General features: G+C 35.5%; 1 protein-coding gene across 4 annotated transcripts in view; it reads left to right on the top strand.

Moving 5' to 3' along the window:
• Positions 1 to 23,751, top strand: part of LOC136968390 (transcriptional activator Myb-like) — an 81,768-nt gene that overhangs the window by 42,476 nt on the left and 15,541 nt on the right. For 3 of the 4 annotated variants that reach the window (XM_067262405.1, XM_067262406.1, XM_067262404.1), the window contains exons 15-16: positions 703 to 828; positions 22,665 to 22,733. In XM_067262405.1, the coding sequence (XP_067118506.1) occupies positions 703 to 828; positions 22,665 to 22,733 (195 nt within the window). The remainder of the gene's footprint in view (positions 1 to 702; positions 829 to 22,664; positions 22,734 to 23,751) is intronic. The other variant, XM_067262407.1, reaches the window with a different exon arrangement.

Genomic DNA, 23,751 nt, shown 5'->3' with positions numbered 1-23,751 from the left:
AGGACAATGCTTTGTGAAGTAAGAGTGAAAAAAAGGAGAATTGTAACAAAGCTTCGGAGGGCGAGTCCGAGTAGACAAAGGTGATAGCGTCAAGAAAATGTGGTTGTTTGCCTTAATACGTGCATTTGATGATAATTTATTTGTGATTAAATGAAATAAAATTAGAAATGTATTAATAAATCTAATTTTCTTTATTTTGAACTTTAAAGTCACATATGCAAGTAAATATGGGGTATTTTACATATAATGTTTATTCGAAGAAAATTATACAATATACATTGTTAAGGAGTATGAATCATCATCATCTTTCCTTCTACCACAGAATGAACCAACCTGGAATGCAAATTCAATTTGCAGAAAACAAAAAAATTACAGATAATAGCATGATGGAGCATGCGCACAATCCGAGACTTCCCCTCTCCTTGTCACTCGTTATGCAAAACTTTGCTCGTTAAGCGAGTCATTTTTTAAAATTTGATTTGCTCGTTGTGCAAGGTGTTTGTTAAGCAAAGTTCAACTGTATAAATAAATGAATGTGTTTTAATTTCATTTTTAGGGAAAATTGTCTGCTTTGTATGCAATCAACAGTTTAAAGTAAATGAAACCATAAAGAAAATTTTATTTATTTTACTATTTTCAGCTGTTTATTATTAATTGCAATTAATTAAGTTCAGAAGTAATTATATTATTGTTTGTTTATAGAATGTTTCTCCGGTAAAACGGGTTCGCAAATCCCTTCATCAGACGTGGTCTGTTTCTGGAGAGATGACATACTCTGGTTTTACCAGTTCCTGTATTCCAGAACCAATTGTAAATACAGAATCATCAGTGAGTTCTGACTTCCATTGTTTATATGCTTACCCTGTACAATGTACAGAAGGATACTAATTGATTGTTTTAAAATGTAGGCATATTTATATATTTAAGACTAGTCAGCAGTCCCATTCGAAATGTGTGGCAGTTAAAGAAAATTTTATAAGAGTTTATCATATTGTATAAATTAAATATATATTGTACTAAAGTACATTTTATTTTAACAGAGAAATGAATAATGTTTATTTATGATTAAAATTCAATGTGAAAATTATTTTCTATATTAATGTATCTGTGTGGTGTGCATGTGCAAATACGTTGTTTACGTTGTTATCAATGTGAAATAAACTATTTGTATATTAACAAGTCTTATTATTTATTAACAAATTTCTATTAACATTTTAATCATAACAGACTTATGTCATACCATAAAATTGATTATATTTTTAATTTATGTAAAACATATGTTTAACTCTTAAATATATTTGTTAATTTATATGATTATTTATTTGTCTGGAGAATAAAAGAATTTTAAAATTTCAGAATTGGTATGATAACTAGTTTGTTTGTGATTACAGAAATGTGTTTTCTTCTACTCACAAATATCACTAACACATGTAAATAACAAAATTGGATTTGTATATTTAAATATTTATAATTAACATTTTATGTAACAAACAAAATTTCTTGTTCTTTTACTGTATAATAATAAAATTTTTTAAATAACACAATAACTTTGATTTTTACATTAAAACATTTTAAAGTATGATAACTTTCAAAAACTTAATTAATTAATTAATTTATAATTTGCTCAATATACTTTGAAAGATATAGTGGTAAATAAATACTATCATTTACTTAGATTATTTTTTAAATATAATAATTTATTTTTTTAACTAAATTTTTAATTCATAATCAATAAATCTTAAAAGAAGGTTAAAATGTTATCGAGAATGATCTTTAATCATTTTCTGTTATAAGCTATTATTTGGTAATTTATTTCAGGTAATACTTCTGACTAATATAAAATCTTAAAATTACAACACCTTTTGCCAAGGAAACGGTTTTTATTGCAAACGTTTTCGGTTTGTTCGACAAACCATCCTCGAGCGTTGAATTACATTATGTCGTTAGAATATAAAGTTCCAACAGAATTTTGAACGCAACAAATTGAAATATGAATAAAGGAACAAAACAAAATAATAGTAATAATCATAATAATAAATGACAAAACATAAAATATAAATACAAATGCAATAAATATGTAAAAATTTTACAGACAACATTATTTCTTTAACAGAAGAGCAGTCTATAAATTGGTATGTCTTAGTTTTTTCTCAAAGATGTATTTTCACGCTGATGGTAATTCTTTAGTGTCCTTAGTATTCAAACATCTGTCCATTATCCTGCTTCTGTATATTTCTAATTTTTCGGTATTCAAAAAGTGAGATTGCAAGAGCTTTCAATATTCCTTTTTGACTCTCAGAGCATGGCTAAGAAAACTGTGACAAACTTGAAAATTGGCTGAAATCTGCAAACAAAAATATTTGCAGACTGCTAAATATGAGGAACTTGAAGAGGTTCTTTTCTAGTAGTTTTGTAATGTGTGCATGAAAAATATTCCTGTAAGGATGTCTGATCAAAGAAAAGATGGTTATGGTGTCACACACAGGAATCGACTATTTCAGGTGTTCCAGTGGATGGTTATGCTGATTTCAAGCCCACTAGAATAACATATCTTTGAATTCCTGTAGAAAATCTGCATCAGTGAACACCAATGAACACTGATCATAGCTAGAAATTGTTTGTCCAATACTGCAAGAATATGCTGAAAATGATATCTTCAGCTTAGATGATACAAGTATGTTGTACAATTTGATACCATTAAAAACTTTAGCATTGAAAGGTGAAACCTGTCCTAATGGAAAATGCAATAAGGAGTGGATCCCTTAGATTAAGGCATAATTCCACAACTTCAAATTCCAAGCTTGGTACATGAAGTGTTTGGTATGGTACATGCTTAGAGAGATTTCTTGAAGTCTATTCACCAAAGAGATACAAAAATGGAACATCTTGGATGCCCTGTGGATTGTGTGGCTACCTGGCAAGAAGTTCCAGCTGAATGCATCAGAAACTGTTTTGCAAAACAGGTTTCATTCAATGGCATGCAGATACTAATGACATTGAAAATATCCAGCAAAACAGAGTGATTGAAGTACCACCAGAAAGGAAAGCATTAATAGAAAACATTGACTGTCATGAACTTTCCAGATTAACTTATATGAATATCGATAATGATATTGCAACAACCAACATCAACTTTGAGGCAATACCAAACCTAAATGCAGCTACAATACCAGTTCAAATACTAAATGTTTACAACAGTGTCAACAAAGACAATGAGGCACCACCTCAAATTCTGTCAATCACAATGAAATTTTGCACCCCAATTGACATGATGCTTGAAAATAGTGCTGTGAGTTGCTAGTGAGGATATTCATCTTGTTCTTGAGAAGTTGTGTGCCTTTGCACAAAAACAATACAAATAACAGCAAAACAGTCTACATTTGATGCTTTCTTTCATATAGCAAGGGAAACTATACTACATGTTCAATGAGAAGATGGACTAATTGTTTAAACAGTAATAATTTAAAATGTAAAAATCAAAAGTAATATCATCAATTTGTAAATTAAATAGAAAAAAATCAACAAAAGGAAAATAAACTTAAGTAAAAAAGTAAATATACGAATAGACAAAATATTAAAAACGCTACAACATATAAACAATTTCCAAAAAATTACTTACTTAGAAATGTAAAATACAATTGTATGTAATTGTTGTGTAACATTTTTAAACTTTTATAATTTAGATTAAACAATGTCAGAATAAATGTAAGAAGTGGCATAATACATAGAAATGCTAAAGTAAAAATGAAAACATTAATAAGAATCATCATGGTTCTGTAGCATATTAGTTATAATCTTATTGTAATATGTAGAAAAATCCAGTACTGTAGTTTTCTAAGTGTTAATCATAAAAATTATAAACCAGTTGTTGGTGTTCTGGTCTGTTTTAAAACCCTCAATTATGAATGCTAACAGAAGAGGAGTTATAATTTAAAAAACCTGAAATTCATTTTAAGAAAGGAAAAAGGGTTTTAACTGTATATTAATTTTATAACAGACAATTAAAAGATAAAAAGTTGTAAAACTGTATAAGGTTAATAATTGGTGTGATAAACCCTTAATAAAAATACTAACCTATCAATACATTTTTATTTACAAAAAAATGAACCTTAATTGTTTTGATAGGTTAATTAGGGGAGGAGTTAGAGGGATTTTAATTTTGTAACTTAGGTCCCCACCCTCTTTAACCTACCAAAGGTTAGGGGGGCAGGAATTGGGAGCCAAATAGGGGGTCCTTTTCTAGGACGGGGGTGATTTTGGTAAAGTTCTGTTAAGTTTCCTACATGTTACACTAGTTTAAATTATACTTAGTTCATGTATATTTTTAAATATAACGAGCTTTGTAACGGCCTTTCCCACTGTAGTAACGGTCTTTTCTAACTGTTTTTTTTTTTTTTTTTTTTTTTTAAATGGGTTTTCAGTACTTAAGCTTTATTTGGGGTTAAATTTTTGTTGTTTTAGGTTAAATAAGGTTAAATAGTTAACTTTTATTTTAATTAGTCAATTCTCTAGCTGTCTTTGGTAAGTTGAATTATTTTCAACTGTATTTAACGGATTAGTAGACTTAAGTACTCTAGATTATTTTAATTGTATTTATTAATTAATTATTGATCTTTTTATGCCTTGTTTTTGTCATTATATAGTTATGTTAGTCTTCATTCTCCAATTTTATCTTCGTGTCAACCGGAGGGTTTTCTGTATATTGGGCTCTTGAGGAGGTGGCCAGTTCTGCTCCTCCTCTCCCTCCACTAAGTTGCACAGGTTGTTAGTAGGGTTTGCACTTCACTCATTTTTCGCCTTAGCCCCCCTCAAGCTTTTAGTGTTGTGTGCTACTCGGCTATGGCTTCTCAGTGCACGGCCTCCGAGCAGAGTATTATTATGGATGATAATTTTGAAGAATCATTTACGACTCCTGAAGACTGTATCATTCACGAGGCGGGTGAGCTCCTAGGTGGGATCTTAGGTCTCTTGCCAGAAAATAATGGCAATTACATTACTAAGCCGCAAAGGATGGCAGTACGGGAGAAAGTAACTAAACTTTTTGGATGTGTTAACCAATTGCTTGGCATTGTTAAGGAAGCTAGAAACAATCGTACTTCTCAACCCACTACTACTGCTCCTAACCAATTATCTTATTCAGAGGTCCTTACGACCAACTTAAAACAAAGCAAGACGACATCTGTTATTCAGAAAACTTTGAACAACAAAATTGACAAAGAAGGCTTGGGGGGGCAACCATGCGGTGCTAGTATACCCTAGGCAAACAGAGAATGGGTCCAGGATAAATATGGATGAAGTAGCTAAAACAATCAAACAAAGGGTTGAACCCCATCGTATTGGAGTACAGGTAAAGTCTGTCTTTAAAATTAAAGGAGACGGAATATGCGTTCGAGTGAAGAATACTAAGGATTGTCAACTATTGACTAACGCAATTCGAGCCTTACCCGAGGTAGCTGATAAAATCGAATGCAAACAGGCAGAGGGCAGGAAACCGCGCTTAATTTTTCTTAATGTCCCTGATTCTATCTCAGCAGAAGAAATACCTGAGGCACTATTTGAGCAAAATGATATTTGGGGTCAAATAAGAAGAGAAGAATTACTACAAGACTGTAAAGTTCGGACAATTATACATAGGGGAAGAGTGAAAGAAAATTGTGGTCACGTTGTTCTCTCGGTAACTCCTAAGATCCGTCAAGTAATATTAAACAGTAAGTACGTCTCTCTGGGTTGGGCCAGTGTACGTGTAGATGACTTTGTACCGCTAATTAGATGTTACAACTGTTGCGGTTATAATCACATGGCCCGTAACTGCAATAACAGGCTTACCTGCAGCCAATGTGGAAGAGAGCATAAATATACAGATTGCACGAGGAAACACAAAACACCATCATGCATTAATTGTAAAGAACACAATGAGAATCAACCTACTAATAAACACATTACTGAAGATCATAATGCCTTTAATGCACAATGTCAGATCACTCAGAGATTAAAGCAACAAAGTATCAAACAAACAGACTATGGCATATAACAATATAACTCTTTCCACTCACACTGGTATCGTCTCCTCCAACACTGCTAATAGTCGCCTTACGAATAACGTCAACATAACTCAGATAAATCTGCAGAGATGCAAAGCTGCTTCTTCTTTATTGCTGAAAACTGCGGAAGATTGGAATTCCGATATACTGTTAATCCAAGAACCGTACCTGGTGAACAACAGTATTGTCCGGTTCGGGAAATGGAGGAAGTATCCTCCAAAAGACTATACAACCCGTATTACTACCGGTATTTTGGTACGTAACAAGAATCTTAACACTCAGTTTTGCCCTACTTGCAGTACTGAGAGGGTTACTACCATCCTGCTAACTTTCGATAATGGCGTCTTGTACCTCTCCTCTGCCTACTGCTCTCCTAATGATCAGCTCGAGAACCTTATCAATGATCTTGACAATATAAACAACTCTATTGGTCATCACCCATGGCTTATTGGGGGTGATTTAAACGCCAAATCTACAATTTGGCACAGTCCGTTTGGTGACCCCAGAGGACACCTTGTAGAAGAATTTATGGCCAAAAACTCTCTTACTTCTAGGAACACCAGTAACCTTCCAACTTATTTCACTGATAGAGGCAAAAGTTGGGTAGACGTTTGTCTCACCAATTCTTTTTCCCACCATTTAATTACCTTCTGTGAAACTTCTGACACCATTACTGCCAGTGATCACCGGTATATCCGGTGGAATCTCCAGAATATCCGGACTAGCAACACTAACACTGAGGCCAAATACCACACAGATTGGCATCAGTTCCAAGATGTGTTCAGGGACATCTGGTTGAAGGCTAACCCTTATAAAGTGGACATCAATAAATTAGTGGACACCTATTCTAACTCCATTCTCCAAGCTTACCACAAGACAACCACTAGTACTGCTAGCAAAAAGAAGGGGGCACCTTGGTGGAACAAGGACCTGGAGGTGTTAAGGCAGCAGGTGAGGGCTAACCTTAAGTGCCTCCAAAGGTCCCGGGACCCCATTAACAGAGAAGACACCAGGAATAAATATAGGCAATCTCTGAACAACTACAAAACGCAAATTAATAAGGCTCGGACACAGGCCTGGAGGGCCTTCTGTACTAAAATGGGCAATCTTTCTGTTTGGTCGGATCCTTATTACATAGTATGTAAGCCAAGAAAGAACACTAGTATCCCAATTAACCTTTGCAAAGACAATGGGGATCATACTACAACTTATAAAGAAACTATGGAACACCTTATGGACGTCCATTTTCCATTGGATGATGCCTCTAATGACACTCCCAGACAAAAAGACATCAGAAACAACATGAATGTCCTCCCTGAAACAGATGACGATGTTCCCTTTTCATATAACGAGGTGTACAGGGCAGTCAAATCTTTAAAAAACAAAAAGTCCCCTGGACTTGATGGTATTACGCCTCTAATGCTCAAACATGCATTCAATGCCGTCCCTACAGCCCTAGTATACATCTATAATAAGTGCCTACAGCAAGGGGTCTTCCCAAATAGTTGGAAGCATGCAGACATCAAATTTATCCCTAAAAGGGACAACGAAAACATTAAGAAGGCTGACCAACTTAGACCCATCAGCCTCCTTTCCGTTCCAGGGAAGGTTTTGGACGGCCTCATTATCAAAAGGATTAATCATTTTCTCAATACTAATAACCTCCTAAATAAACAACAATATGGCTTTGTAAAGGGCAAATCTACTTACCATGCCATCAATAGGGTTACCAAATATATTAATAACTCATGGAAAAAAGGAGAGCACACTCTACTCATTTCAATAGATTTTAAAAATGCATTTAATACTCTGTGGTGGCCTGCCCTAATGGGCCAACTTAAATCCTTTAAATGCCCTCAGAACCTTTACAAAATACTGCTCAACTATTTGGAAAACAGGACCGCAGGTATATACAACTATGGTGAAAGAATCATCCGTCTCTTGTCCAGGGGTTGCCCTCAGGGATCCCGTTCGGGACCAGGTCTTTGGAACATTGCCTACGACGGACTGCTTCAACTCAACGAGGATAACACCCACCCCAGTTCTGGTATCATCCAAGGGTATGCGGATGATACCCTTGTGATGTTGTCAAACTACAACAACGAAATACTACAACAAGACGCTAACGAAATTTTAGACAAAATTCACGAATGGTGTGTAAATAACAATCTTCAAGTGAATTTCAACAAATGTGAAGCCATGGTCTTATCTAAGGGGAGACAACTTAAAAAGCCCTTGAGGATATTCATGAATCATCAAAGGATTAAAAATACTACAAGTCTCAAATATCTTGGGTTAACTTTTGATCAAAATATGAGGTGGGCATCACATATCACCAATGTTACTAATCGTGCCATCAAAATTTCTAACGCACTCCAATGTATAAGCCATAGGAGTTGGGGGATGAACGAGAAGTTCATCAAAATAATCTACAAAGCATGTATTGAAACCATCATTCTCTATGGCGCCCCCTTCTGGGCAGAGGCGGTCGACAATGTTCGCACCAAAAAGAAATTAAACAAAGCTCAAAGACTCTCCCTTCTCAGGTTGTGCAGAGCTTATAGGACTGCCCCGACGGCTGCTCTCCAAGTTCTTTCTGGAGTCCTTCCCCTCCACATTAGGGCGAAGGAGGAGATGTGGCGGTGGCACCTGCTCAACGGAGGGACAATCGACGGACAAGACAGTGAACTTTACAAATTTATGGAGATTGGGCTTTTTCCCAACTTGAACGAGCCCCTTCTTTCCCACCTTACATCTAACCTAAATGGTAAGCCCGAGGTCTCAGAACCCCATCCCAGTATCGCGGGTGATATTTCTATCTTAGACTTTCATGACAATCCCAACTATTATATACAGATATTCACCGACGGATCTAAAAGCCACAGCAAGGTGGGATCAGCATTTGCGGTTAAGGAATGCAACAATAGCAATTTCTCTTACCAGGCAAGCTATCGTCTTGCCAGTATCTGCACAATTACTCAAGCTGAACAGTTCGCCATTCTGCAAGCTCTTAAATATGTTAACAACTCTAAGATCAGGAATCGACATATTAGGATCTGTTCTGATAGCCAAGTCGCTATCAGGAGAATAGTCAACAATCTTGGCTCTCTCTCTCTTCTTATTCGGGAAGAAATTCTCTGCTCACAAAACAGCGTGGCCTTCTCATGGATCAGGGGCCATACAGGGGTGGAAGGGAACTCTTTGGCGGACTCCCTCGCAAAGCAAGCTGCTGCTTCCTCTGCCACCCCCACCTACTGGGAAGCCTCAGACATCGCTATTAAAACCACGATTCACAGTACCGCCATCCAGTTGTGGCAACGCGAGTGGGAAGACGGAGACTCCGGAAGAGCGACCTACCAATACTTTCCAAACATCTCGTCCAGACTTCAAAACAAGAACTTCTGCGCCAACTTCCATAACACACAGCTCCTGACAGATCATGGAAATTTCCGGCAATACCTACATCGATTTGGACTTAGGGAACATCCCTATTGTGACTGTGATGACATCTCCTTACAGAATGCCACTCACTTGATCTTTGACTGCACCAAACATGACAATCACCGGATTAATCTGGAAAGAGTAACGCTAAAAAAGGGCTTCAATTGGCCCTGTCCACCACAAGCTCTCGTGGAAGATCCGGATATTTTTGCAGCCCTAGAAAAATTCATCCGCGCTACCGGCGCACTGGACCCTACCTTTAACTAGTTCGTCCTACTGTTATTGGACCTTTTGTATGTTTATTACTGTATTAATGCACCCATTATGCCTTACTTAGTTTTTTCCTTGTCATTTTTTTTTTCAACTTGTAATTTATGTATTCATTGTATATATTCCAATACAGTCTCTTCAACCTTAAAATTCCCGGTACATAAGACGACAGTTAACACATAAACTAACGTTTTCGATCCTCCACCGAGGTCTTCGTCAGGTTCGTTGATCATGGAATGCGAAAAGAATCGAACGCTTTCGAAATTCAAAAAAATCGAATATCCCCGCGTGCAGTAATGACGAATGCTACATCGTAAATTTAATAGACAGGAGTAAAACATGATTACCACTGCGGATGTATCTCAGAGGCATATCGCCACGCGCACGATAATACGTTACTTTCCTTGAAATTAATACATTTCCCCGATTTGGTAGCCTTGTAAATCTCAAGAGTCTCCAAAGCCCTGATGTGGTCCGTCTTAAACGACTTCTTAATGAGTCTGGTGTTATCGAAGTCTGCTCTTATATCGGGGTCCGTAGCGTACGTCGACAGGGCGGTGGTGTGTCTTTTTTTGGCCACATCATATCTATGCTCAGAAACCCTTTTTTGAACAGATCTCTTGGTAGACCCAATGTATACCAGGTCCCTTTGGAACCTGTGATCTCTTATCGGGATACTATACACCCCTGGTGCCCTTAACATATCTGATTTGTCTTTAGCGTTTCTGAGAAGCGAGTAGATAGATCGCGTCCTCGAGTATGCCAACTCGGTGCCCTTCCTTAGCGCTATTTCCTTGTACAAGGAATGCAGACGTTTGTTGTATTGTACAACCGTGCGTTGGTGTTGGTCGGGATTCAAATTAGACTCACTCCGCACCGCGGAGGCGTGTCGCGCTGTACTTGTATCAAGGAAATTACGGGCTAAACTACGGATAAGGTTACCTCCGTACCCATGACTAGCGGCAATGTCTTCAATGTGTTTAAGCTCCGTGATCATATCTTCTCTTTTAGAATTATGGGTGAATGCCCTACTAACTAACGCCCTGAACGCCGCTATCTTGTATGGATATGGATCTTCAGACCCAGCGGGTATGTATATAGGCAGGTAGCCGGGTTTGTAGTACACCCGCGTCTCAATATTGTTCATATTGAGTTGAATGGTGACGTCTAAAAAGTGCACTCTGGTGTCTGATAGTTGATCAAGTTTGAGCGTTAGGCCATACGGGTTGTCATTTACGCTGTGCAAAAAATCATCAACCTTCGGCTCGTTCTTCCATATGATAATCACGTCATCCACGTACCTACGGTACAAAATAATATCAGGTGTGAACCTGGAAATGACTTCCCTCTCTAACCGCCGTAACACTAATTCGCATAGGTCGCCCGAAATAGGGCTCCCCATGGGTACTCCCCTCTTTTGTAGATATGTGGTATTGCCGAACCTAAACAGCGAATTGTAGCACATTAGATGCGTGAGCTCAAGTACATGCTTGCGGTGTGCTGGAACGTTGTACTTGGATAGTAAGACGTCCCTAAGGGCGCAGAAGCAAGGTTGGAGTTTGATGGATGGATACAGAGCCTGAAAATCAAACACCGTGACGTGCGCGTTCTCAGTTATCTGTGTACTTTTCAACTCGTCGACCAGCTCTCTGGAGTTCTTCACCGTTAGAGAATAATCTTCTAGATGTCTAGCTAATATGAAGTGTAACTTGTTCTCCAGAATTCTAGTGGGGGCTCTAGCTTTATCCAGTATTGGTCTGAGTGCCGGTGTAGGCTTGTGCGTTTTCGCAAAAGCAAAAAGCCTGGGTGTATCTGGTGACGCGACCACCGCCCTGTTTAAGCCTTGCGCTTTCGCAAGGGGTGTGCTCGTGAACCGTACAACACGCGCCTGTAATTTGTTCACATAATTATCTGCCACTTGCTCACAGTCTGTCTCCACGATGTATTGCGTCAACATTGCTTTGTATGTCTCTTCCTTGAGTAGGACCAGTACTCTGTTCTTATCCGCCCGTAGTAGAATAACATGTTCTTCTGCAAGCCATTTCTTGGTTCTTCTCACCTGCCTCCATATGCTCTCTTTACCATTACTTTGGTCATAGCTTATCTTCATGGCCGCCCTCCATCTGTAATGCTCCTTGCGGACCTCATCCAATCCGCAAACCATTCTTTCAATGTCCGGCATAACCGTTTCCAGCATAGGTTGTGACGAGCCTGGAGTATACATCGGTCCGTGTGCCACAGTCTCGATTAGGTAATCTGGGGGCACAATGCCGTCCCAGCATACCAGCGGGATGGGGGGTGCCTTTATTCTGTTGGGTTTTTGCTTAGCCATTATCCATTCCAACTTCTTCTTGTAATTATGCGCCAAATTTCTAGCCAATATTTCTTGAAAGACGGCCACCCTTTGATTTTCAAGATGTAGGTACGCCCGGTGGTGCTCAAAGAGGTCATCCTCTACTTCGATCACTTCGTTGAGGTAGGAGTTACCTACAACTTGAAAATCAAAGGGTGGTCGTCTTTCAAGAAATATTGGCTAGAAATTTGGCGCATAATTACAAGAAGAAGTTGGAATGGATAATGGCTAAGCAAAAACCCAACAGAATAAAGGCACCCCCCATCCCGCTGGTATGCTGGGACGGCATTGTGCCCCCAGATTACCTAATCGAGACTGTGGCACACGGACCGATGTATACTCCAGGCTCGTCACAACCTATGCTGGAAACGGTTATGCCGGACATTGAAAGAATGGTTTGCGGATTGGATGAGGTCCGCAAGGAGCATTACAGATGGAGGGCGGCCATGAAGATAAGCTATGACCAAAGTAATGGTAAAGAGAGCATATGGAGGCAGGTGAGAAGAACCAAGAAATGGCTTGCAGAAGAACATGTTATTCTACTACGGGCGGATAAGAACAGAGTACTGGTCCTACTCAAGGAAGAGACATACAAAGCAATGTTGACGCAATACATCGTGGAGACAGACTGTGAGCAAGTGGCAGATAATTATGTGAACAAATTACAGGCGCGTGTTGTACGGTTCACGAGCACACCCCTTGCGAAAGCGCAAGGCTTAAACAGGGCGGTGGTCGCGTCACCAGATACACCCAGGCTTTTTGCTTTTGCGAAAACGCACAAGCCTACACCGGCACTCAGACCAATACTGGATAAAGCTAGAGCCCCCACTAGAATTCTGGAGAACAAGTTACACTTCATATTAGCTAGACATCTAGAAGATTATTCTCTAACGGTGAAGAACTCCAGAGAGCTGGTCGACGAGTTGAAAAGTACACAGATAACTGAGAACGCGCACGTCACGGTGTTTGATTTTCAGGCTCTGTATCCATCCATCAAACTCCAACCTTGCTTCTGCGCCCTTAGGGACGTCTTACTATCCAAGTACAACGTTCCAGCACACCGCAAGCATGTACTTGAGCTCACGCATCTAATGTGCTACAATTCGCTGTTTAGGTTCGGCAATACCACATATCTACAAAAGAGGGGAGTACCCATGGGGAGCCCTATTTCGGGCGACCTATGCGAATTAGTGTTACGGCGGTTAGAGAGGGAAGTCATTTCCAGGTTCACACCTGATATTATTTTGTACCGTAGGTACGTGGATGACGTGATTATCATATGGAAGAACGAGCCGAAGGTTGATGATTTTTTGCACAGCGTAAATGACAACCCGTATGGCCTAACGCTCAAACTTGATCAACTATCAGACACCAGAGTGCACTTTTTAGACGTCACCATTCAACTCAATATGAACAATATTGAGACGCGGGTGTACTACAAACCCGGCTACCTGCCTATATACATACCCGCTGGGTCTGAAGATCCATATCCATACAAGATAGCGGCGTTCAGGGCGTTAGTTAGTAGGGCATTCACCCATAATTCTAAAAGAGAAGATATGATCACGGAGCTTAAACACATTGAAGACATTGCCGCTAGTCATGGGTACGGAGGTAACCTTATCCGTAGTTTAGCCCGTAATTTCCCTGATACAAGTACAGCGCGACACGCCTCCGCGGTGCGGAGTGAGTCTAATTTGAATCCCGACCAACACCAACGCACGGTTGTACAATACAACAAACGTCTGCATTCCTTGTACAAGGAAATAGCGCTAAGGAAGGGCACCGAGTTGGCATACTCGAGGACGCGATCTATCTACTCGCTTCTCAGAAACGCTAAAGACAAATCAGATATGTTAAGGGCACCAGGGGTGTATAGTATCCCGATAAGAGATCACAGGTTCCAAAGGGACCTGGTATACATTGGGTCTACCAAGAGATCTGTTCAAAAAAGGGTTTCTGAGCATAGATATGATGTGGCCAAAAAAAGACACACCACCGCCCTGTCGACGTACGCTACGGACCCCGATATAAGAGCAGACTTCGATAACACCAGACTCATTAAGAAGTCGTTTAAGACGGACCACATCAGGGCTTTGGAGACTCTTGAGATTTACAAGGCTACCAAATCGGGGAAATGTATTAATTTCAAGGAAAGTAACGTATTATCGTGCGCGTGGCGATATGCCTCTGAGATACATCCGCAGTGGTAATCATGTTTTACTCCTGTCTATTAAATTTACGATGTAGCATTCGTCATTACTGCACGCGGGGATATTCGATTTTTTTGAATTTCGAAAGCGTTCGATTCTTTTCGCATTCCATGATCAACGAACCTGACGAAGACCTCGGTGGAGGATCGAAAACGTTAGTTTATGTGTTAACTGTCGTCTTATGTACCGGGAATTTTAAGGTTGGAGAGACTGTATTGGAATTTATTTGTACCGGTAATCACGGGTGAAGACTGTCTTTCATTGTATATATTTTGTATATTATCTTTTGTTTGGTTAATAAATGCGATACAGGCGCTGATGAGTCTTCCTACTTCACCATCTATCCTATCTTACTTTTTCTTCATTTCAATGAAGAAAATTGAAGGAAGGAAATTGGAGGAAGACAATACATTAAGCCTTCCTCAACTCTTCTCATCTTTCCTATCCCCCTTTCACACCCAGGCAATACCTATGAGTAGTCCTGGGTCTTCATCCCCTTTGTGCTACTGCTACTGCCTATTACAGTATTATTATTAACTTACACCTAGGGGCAAAATGATTTAATCCTTAAAATAAAAAGAAGAAATAAGAAAATAATAATACTAAAAAGACTTATTTCTTCTTTTTATTTTATGAACATTTTGGTGTGACAAAATTGTTTATTTTAGATTTAATCCACCTTTTTACACATGCAAACACTTTTTACAATCATCTCTTCCTCAGCATTTTATTTACTAAATTTATTATTACAAGGATAATTGTTATGTGAACTCTGACTTTTTTCCATGTTAATGTCAAGAAATGTGGATTCTATCATTTATCTCATTTGTTTTTTGTAATTTTTACAGCTTTTATGAACATAACAACATTATTCAGCATCAAATCAGTGTCCTGTAATAATCTTTTCTGCAATTTCTTATCAGGGAAACCTAAAACAATGAAATCTCTAATTAAGCCTTCTCCTTTGTCACCCAAATACACAGATTGTAGCTATCATTTTTAAATGAGTGATATCTTGGTCAATCATAATCTATCTTGTACACATTAAATGTGTTAAATACTATTAACACCATCTCCAATTATGTTTTAAATGATCACAATTTTTATTTTATCAGTTTTGTATGCTTTTCCATTATTAAGAGATAGTTGTCTAACTTTTGTTTCCATTGAATTTGATGCTTCAGCTATACTCCCATTAAACTTAAGCACACTTCCTGGAGGCTAGAAATAATCCATGTTTAATTTATTTCCAATTCACTAGATACAGAATCTTCACAACTTCTGACACCATATAACGTAGCATAACATACAATATATTTCTATATTCAATATTAATGATGATTTCTCTGAAGTAAAATTATGTTGTTTTATTAGCATTCTTAAGTACAGTTGTTGGCTGTCTTGTGTCTGCCTCGTTATTGGTGTTGCCTTAACCCTTGACATTTAAAACATTTAGGTTTAAGAAATGCTTATCAGATTATATTAATGATCAGTTGTTCAGGGGATACAATGATTGAAGTTATTTGTAAATTTAATGTCATCTGAGTAAACATCAGGTATATATACAATTTTTTAATCTACAATATGCATATTTTTGCATGTTTCAGATACATATGTGGTAATAATAATACAGGAACAGATTCATATAAACCTTTATTTTTATATCTTAATGTACATTTATGATTTAAATCAACATTTTCTGGATATTTTATTCAAAATTTTGGTCTAAAAAAATATACATGGCAAATTAGATTTTCTGTAGGTTTTCAGTTGTTACTCTATGCTGTTGATTTTCTAACAAACCCCTTTTTCATACTAAACCCTCTGTTGTATATAGTGATTGAAACATGTTTATCATGTCTCTCAGCAAATCAGAATTGGCTGGAGTTGTTTTTCCTGATAAACAGCAACCTTCAGTATCCATGATTTGATATTCTTTGTATAAAATACTTTCTTACTTTTATTTATTTATTTATTTTCTCTTTCTCCCTGTGGGCACTAAGAGGGCCTCTTTTTAGCAAGCCCACAATGGGGCGACCGGGTGGTGAGGGATGAGGCCCAATTTATCCAGACAGACCACCCCCCAATATATTCCTGAGGATTTTTCGATCCATCCGGATTTGATTCCAGGTCCCAGAGCGGTAGGCTGCCACCTTGACCACTTGGCCATCCAATTGTCTTATATAAAATACTGAAACACATACTTTAATAAAAATTACTTTTTTCCAAGTATTAGTTTAGCTTTTTCCTCAGAGTTTAATTCTTTATGAAAAGTTAAATATGTCAAAATATACTTAAACTTCTTTTTTGGGCTCGTTATGTACTGGGAGATGGAAATCAATTACCTGATGGCATTTCCAAAATTTAATGTAAAATAAATAAATTAATTAATTAAATATGCCCAAATATTTTCCATGTCAAGCATGGAAAATATTATCAAACTTTGAAAATTATGTGAAATATGCTGTCAAATTTTGGGAATGCTCTCTCTTGCACTATGAAATAAGTTTTTGTTCCTCCCAACATCATAAAGGTTGTGAAAAAATATGCAAAGTCCAATGCTCTGCCTTAAGTAACTCATAAATAGAATTTTATATATATATATATATATATTACATCTAATATGATTCTATTTCATAATGATTTTGTAGCAAATGTTTTTCAAGTTTGTTTAATGAAAGGTTGATGATGCTAGTAATAATATCTTAGGAAACCATTAGTCATGTAGTCTCCTTTTCCCCCTTTTCTAATGTTAATCTATTAAAAAGTTGTGTAATTTTTGTTTATATAACTAAGTAGTTTTATGAGTTTAACCAGTTACATCATAATTCCTTGAAGTTTAACTAATTTAAAATACCACACCTGCACAAAGAAAATAAAGACTAAGGAATACAACATAATTCAGTACAAAACATACACATCAAAAACAATCAACACACATTTTCCATTAATTACATATTCATTTGGATTTATATATTTGACATACACACAAATAGAAATTGAACAACTCCAAAGGAAAGCATGAACAATAACAAAACATAAAAACACTATTCTTAAGTCCTCCAAAGAAAATCTAAATTTTTCTTGTAAAGAGTAAGAATAAGATCTCACAAATATAAAAAAAACCTTCTGTATAAACAAATTCAGACATTGTGAGAGTATTTCTACAAAAAACAAGAAACATTACAATTACAGAAAGCCATAATTTTTGCAGGCAAAGCAATACATCATTACACCTATATAATACTGATCTGCATCCAATACGGTACGTAAAAAAATGTAAACATTGCGAAATAGTCTTGAGCCTGGAAGGAGCTTCATAGTAGGTGCTCTAACAATCTTAGCTTGGAGCTCATTGGCAAAACCCCATCAAATTGCTGGATGGCTTGAGGGTGTCTCTCTTTGGAAAGATAGAACAGTTTGTGATTGCTTACAAGACCAGGTCATAAATACAAATATCTGCGAAAACACATCTTAAAAGATACAACACACAGATGACATTAACCCTAGATAACTAAATATTCGTCTAATAGACTACCCACCCCTGCCAGTTTTGTGAATTTGAGATGTTCCCATTGTGCTCGCACCACCTTGCTCACAGTGCCTTCATAAATAGTAAAATGAGTTATCTGAAGGTGATAAGCACAGCTGTACACTTGTTACTTTTCAAGATTTGCTGTAATTGTCGTGTAACAGTCAAATGTTTAGTGATAATGTGCAGAAGTTTGCGTTAAGATTATCGCAAAGTTTTAATGTAGGCTAGTCGGCCGAGCCAATTTGTTTCAAGGGGATGCAGGTACTAGCTGAGATGTTGCCAGGGCAGAGCCTCCATCTGGGACAAAGATTCACAAGTACCTGCATTAATACCATAATCAGCCAATGTGAGTATTTTTGTGTTTTTCCTGCATTTTATTACTATCCTAAATATTTTTTATGAAAGTTAGATTCAAGAACAGATCAAGAGAAAATTTTCAGTTTTTGAATGAATTGGACGATGAAACAATTGAAGAGCAGGACGAAATACAATCAAGCTCCGAACAAGAAGATAACTGTGAAGAAGAAATTAATATAATTAATATCCTAACTGATGAAAGTGAGCAAGAATCTGTATTATCTTTTGATGAGAAACTGAATATTGCTCACCAAAACTGTAATTGAAGATTTATTGACTCTGGTGACGATACCTTGCGGCTCCCTGTGCATCAGCAACCACATTCATGACACAATCCATCACTTGTACAATGCACAATTCATTCTTGTAAAAATTTCACACATAGTAAGAATAAGCACAAATGATCCACAAGTCCACGCAGTTCTCACACTCGTACAGTTGCTCGTAATATTATTAGCTTTATACCTGGCTCTGTCAATGAAGTTACAGACATATCAAACCTGCAAGATTTATTCCATTTGTTTGTTTCCGAGGAAATGATCAATGACATGGTTTACTATGCCAATGCAGAAATTGATATAAATAGAAGTAAGTGGTACAATCCGTTATTTATGTGTCAAATAAAGTACGACAGCAGCAGAAACTCCTCACACAAAGAGACTTTGCAGTAACACTGGCTGACAGCCTCGTAAAGCCGTGGTTGAAAGAATGTTACAATATGGTAACTTTAAGATGTTCCATCAAAATAAATATTGAAGATATTTTGAATATTGCAAAGTCCACAAAAGACACAACTAAAAGTACGGAATTTGCACTTTCTGTGAATGACAAAGTACGTATGCAACTACTGCAACAAGGCTATTTGTGGAGTACACACTTTTAACATCTGCTAAGAGTGCAAATGCTAATTTTTACCACCTCTCTATTTTTTAATTGAAATATTATAATACTTCTCTTAAGATACACTAATTTGTTTGAAATAAATAAAGGAAATATAAAAATATACTTGTTTTTAATTCGTAGTCTATGAGTCGAATGATTAGTTACAGAGTCCTGATTTAAGTTTAGTTATCTAGGGTTAAATGCTACATTATGCAAAAAACTATATAGCCAATCTCATCAGGTTTGTAAGCTTTTAACACAAACTAGCTACTTACATTGACATGACCAAATAGAAAAGATAATTCATGAAAAGCTTGCACACACAACACAATCTTATATGCCCAGAAATTTTGCTACAAATACAGGGGTCTCAACCAATTGTTGGGAAAAATTAATGCATACACAAATAATAACATTTTAGCTGCTCTGGACATTATGATCAAATATACAAGGCCTGTCAAATACTAGATATGACTTTTAATTTTGCTAATCTTCTATGTATTATTGACAATATTGTTACATTAAATCTGATGATAATCTAGAATATGATCTAGATGAGTTTTATCATACAAAATATATGACATAAAAACAGGTTTCATTAAGAATATTGAAAATCTTTTAGGCTCTAGTCGTATTTATACACAAATGCACTGTATATGAAAAATAAGTGTTTATTGTTGGATATAAGTAAAATATATATATATATGTTATGAACAAAGTGATTAATATGGGCATTATCCATAATGCCCAGTCATTATGAATAATGACCAACAAAATCGGGCATTGTAATAAATTTTAATAATTTATCAAATTGACCAGTCATTATGAATACTGCTATCAGCTAGTCAGGCAAAGTGATGATAATACATTGAGGAGCGATCATCCAAAATACGTTAGCCAGTCAGCACTTGCATCTAAGTTGTGCATGCGTATTGCGTTTAGTACCGAATTTCATGACTGTTTGTGCTCCCAATGGATTCCTTCTGGAGGGGAGCTGCCAGCAGGCCGCCGATTATTTAACGTCACTAGTTATTGATTCACAGTAGTTCTTGAACACACGTATCAATACCTACTGACATTAAACAATCGGCAGCCTGCTGGTGGCTCCCCTCTGGGTGGAATCCATCAAGAGCACAAATAGTTGCAACTGCCGCCATGACAGTGCACATAGGTAAAATTTGACCATTTAATTAATATAGTTAATAGTACATAGTTTTAAATGATTATATGTTCTTTTTAAAATACTTTGAAATAATTCACAAAAAATAAATATTTCTAAATGAAATAAGTGCAGTTTTTTAATCAAATTAAAATGTTGCACAATTTAAAATTCAGTACTAAACATGATATACACTCAACGCGATAGAATTGGCAACTCAGAGTGCCGATTGGCAAGCGAGTGTCGGATGATCGCTCCTCGACATATTATCATCATTCTGCCCGACTAAATGATAGCAGTATTTATAATGATCAGTCAATTTAATAAATTAATCAATATTTATCACACTGCATGTTTTTTTTGGTCATTATTTGTAATGACCGGGCATTATTCATAATGCTCGATTAATCACTTGGTCCATGACATATATATTAAAGGTTTTATTTAATTGTAAAAAATAATTATCACTTTATATTTTATTATTATTCCTGGAAAGACTCTACCACAGATCCTAAAAGTTTTGTAGATTTCAGACATTATGCTTATTGTATGCAATGGGTAAAAGACCCTGTGTAGAAATTTTTATTTAATTTTATATAAGTCAATCAAGAATCGATAAAGATGGGCAAAACATAAATATTATAAAAGATAGAAAATGTTTTTATTTAAAAAAATCAGAAAATATACAATAATACAAATATATTTTGTTTGCGATTGTTTTATTATTGTTAATAAAAAAAAGAAATAATAAAAATTACATAAGATTCCATAGTGCAGTGATTACAAAAGATATGTAAAGATGAAATTGAACACCGATTAACACTAAAATGACTGGACTGGTTATTCCTACCATTTTCATTTTAAAATTTTCAATAATATTGCCATTTTTATCACTAGGACTTAGCCAGTTCTCAAGTTCTCATAAAATGCCATTAGAAATAATATATTCAAAAATTAATTTCTGTTTTATTCTTCAAGTATGTCTTTTTAAATTTTATACCAAAAATAGTTGCTATCAGTTGGATTGTCTGTTATAATTTTAATAATTTAATTTCAAATTTTTTGTGTGTCTATATTATGCCTCCTGTTTATGATATATGTTGTATTTAAAACCCATTGTTTATACTGTAGCATGTATCACAAACATTAGTAATTGATGGCTTAGGGGTAGTTCTAACATCTCACACTCGGCACACTATGACGAAATTTTTGTGTGTCGTAGTTTTTATCCACATACATCAATACTAGTGTAATTTTCTTTATTTTATTGGATAATAGCCATCACTAAGGGTTAGTGATTGGTCACTTAGAGGCTAGTCTTAATGAAATCTTGAATGTACTGTACATTTCAAGCATGTGGTCTGACAAAGATCTTGCTTTTAAGTAAGCATTAGCTGTTTTAGATGCGTTAGAAGCTCTTTTGGAAATCAGTTCAGAGAATGAGTGTATAATGACATCAGATTTAGAGAAAAAATTTATTCTAGGTTTTTAAAATAGGGATAATGATTAGGATAGTGGAATTTATGAAGATGAAATGACACCAGCTACAGTGGGTAGCTTCATTTCTTACTAGTGCAAAAGTTGATGTTCAGCAAGAGCTTCAGTTGTTATAATATTGGTCAAACCAAAATGACTCCAAAAATAAAACATAAAAGGATTTTCTTTGGAATCCTTTATATCAAGACTGTTATTCCATTTTGGACATAATTTCCAACTTTCAAGCATAGAACATCCTTCAATCACTTCATTCCTTATTCTTTCACTGGAATGTTCAATGTTCAAAAATTAAAAATGCTGTCCGAAATAGAACAAAATGGTCTTGATATAAAGGTTTTTCTGTTTAGAAGCTCACTGAAGATGATTTTTAAAAGGTAGTAAATGTTTTGGTATTAGTATAGCTTGGCTGATTTTAAAGGTTAGTATGTTTATGTTGTTCTAATCTTAATAATAATATGAAGGTATATAACAATGTAATAATAAATGATTGGCTTTGAATGTTGCACAAAATTTTGTTTATTTTATTGTTTGTTTTTATTTATATTTATGCATTATTATTTTATTCTATTTTATTTATATTATTTATTTTTATATAATGTCACAAGCTCAATTGCATTGATTTTAAATTAAAAAGTTTAACTGTTCAGAATATTTGTTTTGAAAATTATTTTGAAATAACTAGCTTTTAATTTTAATATATTGATTTTCAATATATTTAATAATTTCATCTTGTTCTGTATCAATAAATCTTGGGAAAAAAAAACAATGAATTTGTATTACAAATTTGAGTAATAAAATGACTTCAACTATTAATGTTTGATTTTGATCTTATAAATTTTTAGATTTTTTAGTATTGAAGAATTGTTTTGATAACTTTATAGTAGTAAAATTTTATTGAAGTTTTTCTATTCTATAGGTAAAAAGAAGAAAATGTCGTGCTGTACAACGAATTCAATTTGATGGAGATAAATTTGAAATACAAAAGGTAACTATAGCAATTCAGAAATCTTATGCAGATATTACATGAAAATATGATTTTACAGTTAATAAAAATATAGAAATATAATAGTAATTTAATTATGAAATTAATGAAATTTTAAACAAAGAATTTCACATATAAATAATTCAAATGTTTTGATTATTACTGGGCATTGACTGATTTTCATTATAAATTATTATTCATAATAATAAATTGAATAGTTTTAAAAGAAGTAAAATACAGTAGAATGTGATTAAGAAGTTTTTCAAGGAACCAAGTTAAAAACTTCTTAATCAGAACTGAAAATACTATACCTTTTCTATCAATAATCCATATTTATTTAACAATATTCCATTACATTACAGTGAATTAGGCTTATTCAGTATTTATTTAGACACCATATTTATACATGTATAGGCATATATATGGTATATTTTACCCTAAATTTTTTTTATCAAAATTAGAGTGTGATTTATAATTGAGTATATGAATAATTTTAATGCAATTTAAAATTAGGTAAGTGGAAGTTGCTCCGCCATTGAAATTTGACATCAAATCACAAGCTCACGTTGTGCCCTAAAACATCTTGCCCGATCACAAAACTTCTTTTAAATTCACTTTCAGGAATTTTCATATTTTGAGAAATCCTCTGGGCTTCGAAGTGAATCGTTTCAGCAGATACATAAAATCCATTTGCCCTAATTTCTCTGATATATCTCAATAGATTTGCTTCCAGGTCAGGATATTTTGCTGTCTTTCTGCAAAACAATTGCAGATTTTGTGATATTTTCTAGAGTTCTTTGTTTGAATCCATTGCCACACTTTTTTTGTCAAAGTTAACATCTACAAGAAAATGGAAATCAAGAAGCATTTCCATTTTCTTGTGCATAATGCACTACTTGCAATTTAAACCTTACTTGCATTCTCATTCAATTTATGTTTAACGTGCACTGAGCAGGCACTCAACAGTCGGCATGGACCATCACTTCATCCTTTTGTTTGGAATTTGTGGTGTTGCCGTATT

Source organism: Centruroides vittatus, unplaced genomic scaffold, assembly GCF_030686945.1.
Source record: "Centruroides vittatus isolate TY-2023 unplaced genomic scaffold, ASM3068694v2 contig_1457, whole genome shotgun sequence".
Classification (NCBI taxonomy): domain Eukaryota; kingdom Metazoa; phylum Arthropoda; class Arachnida; order Scorpiones; family Buthidae; genus Centruroides; species Centruroides vittatus.
The sequence above is the reverse complement of the archived record's forward strand: the minus strand, read 5'-3'. Positions and strand labels throughout refer to the sequence as shown.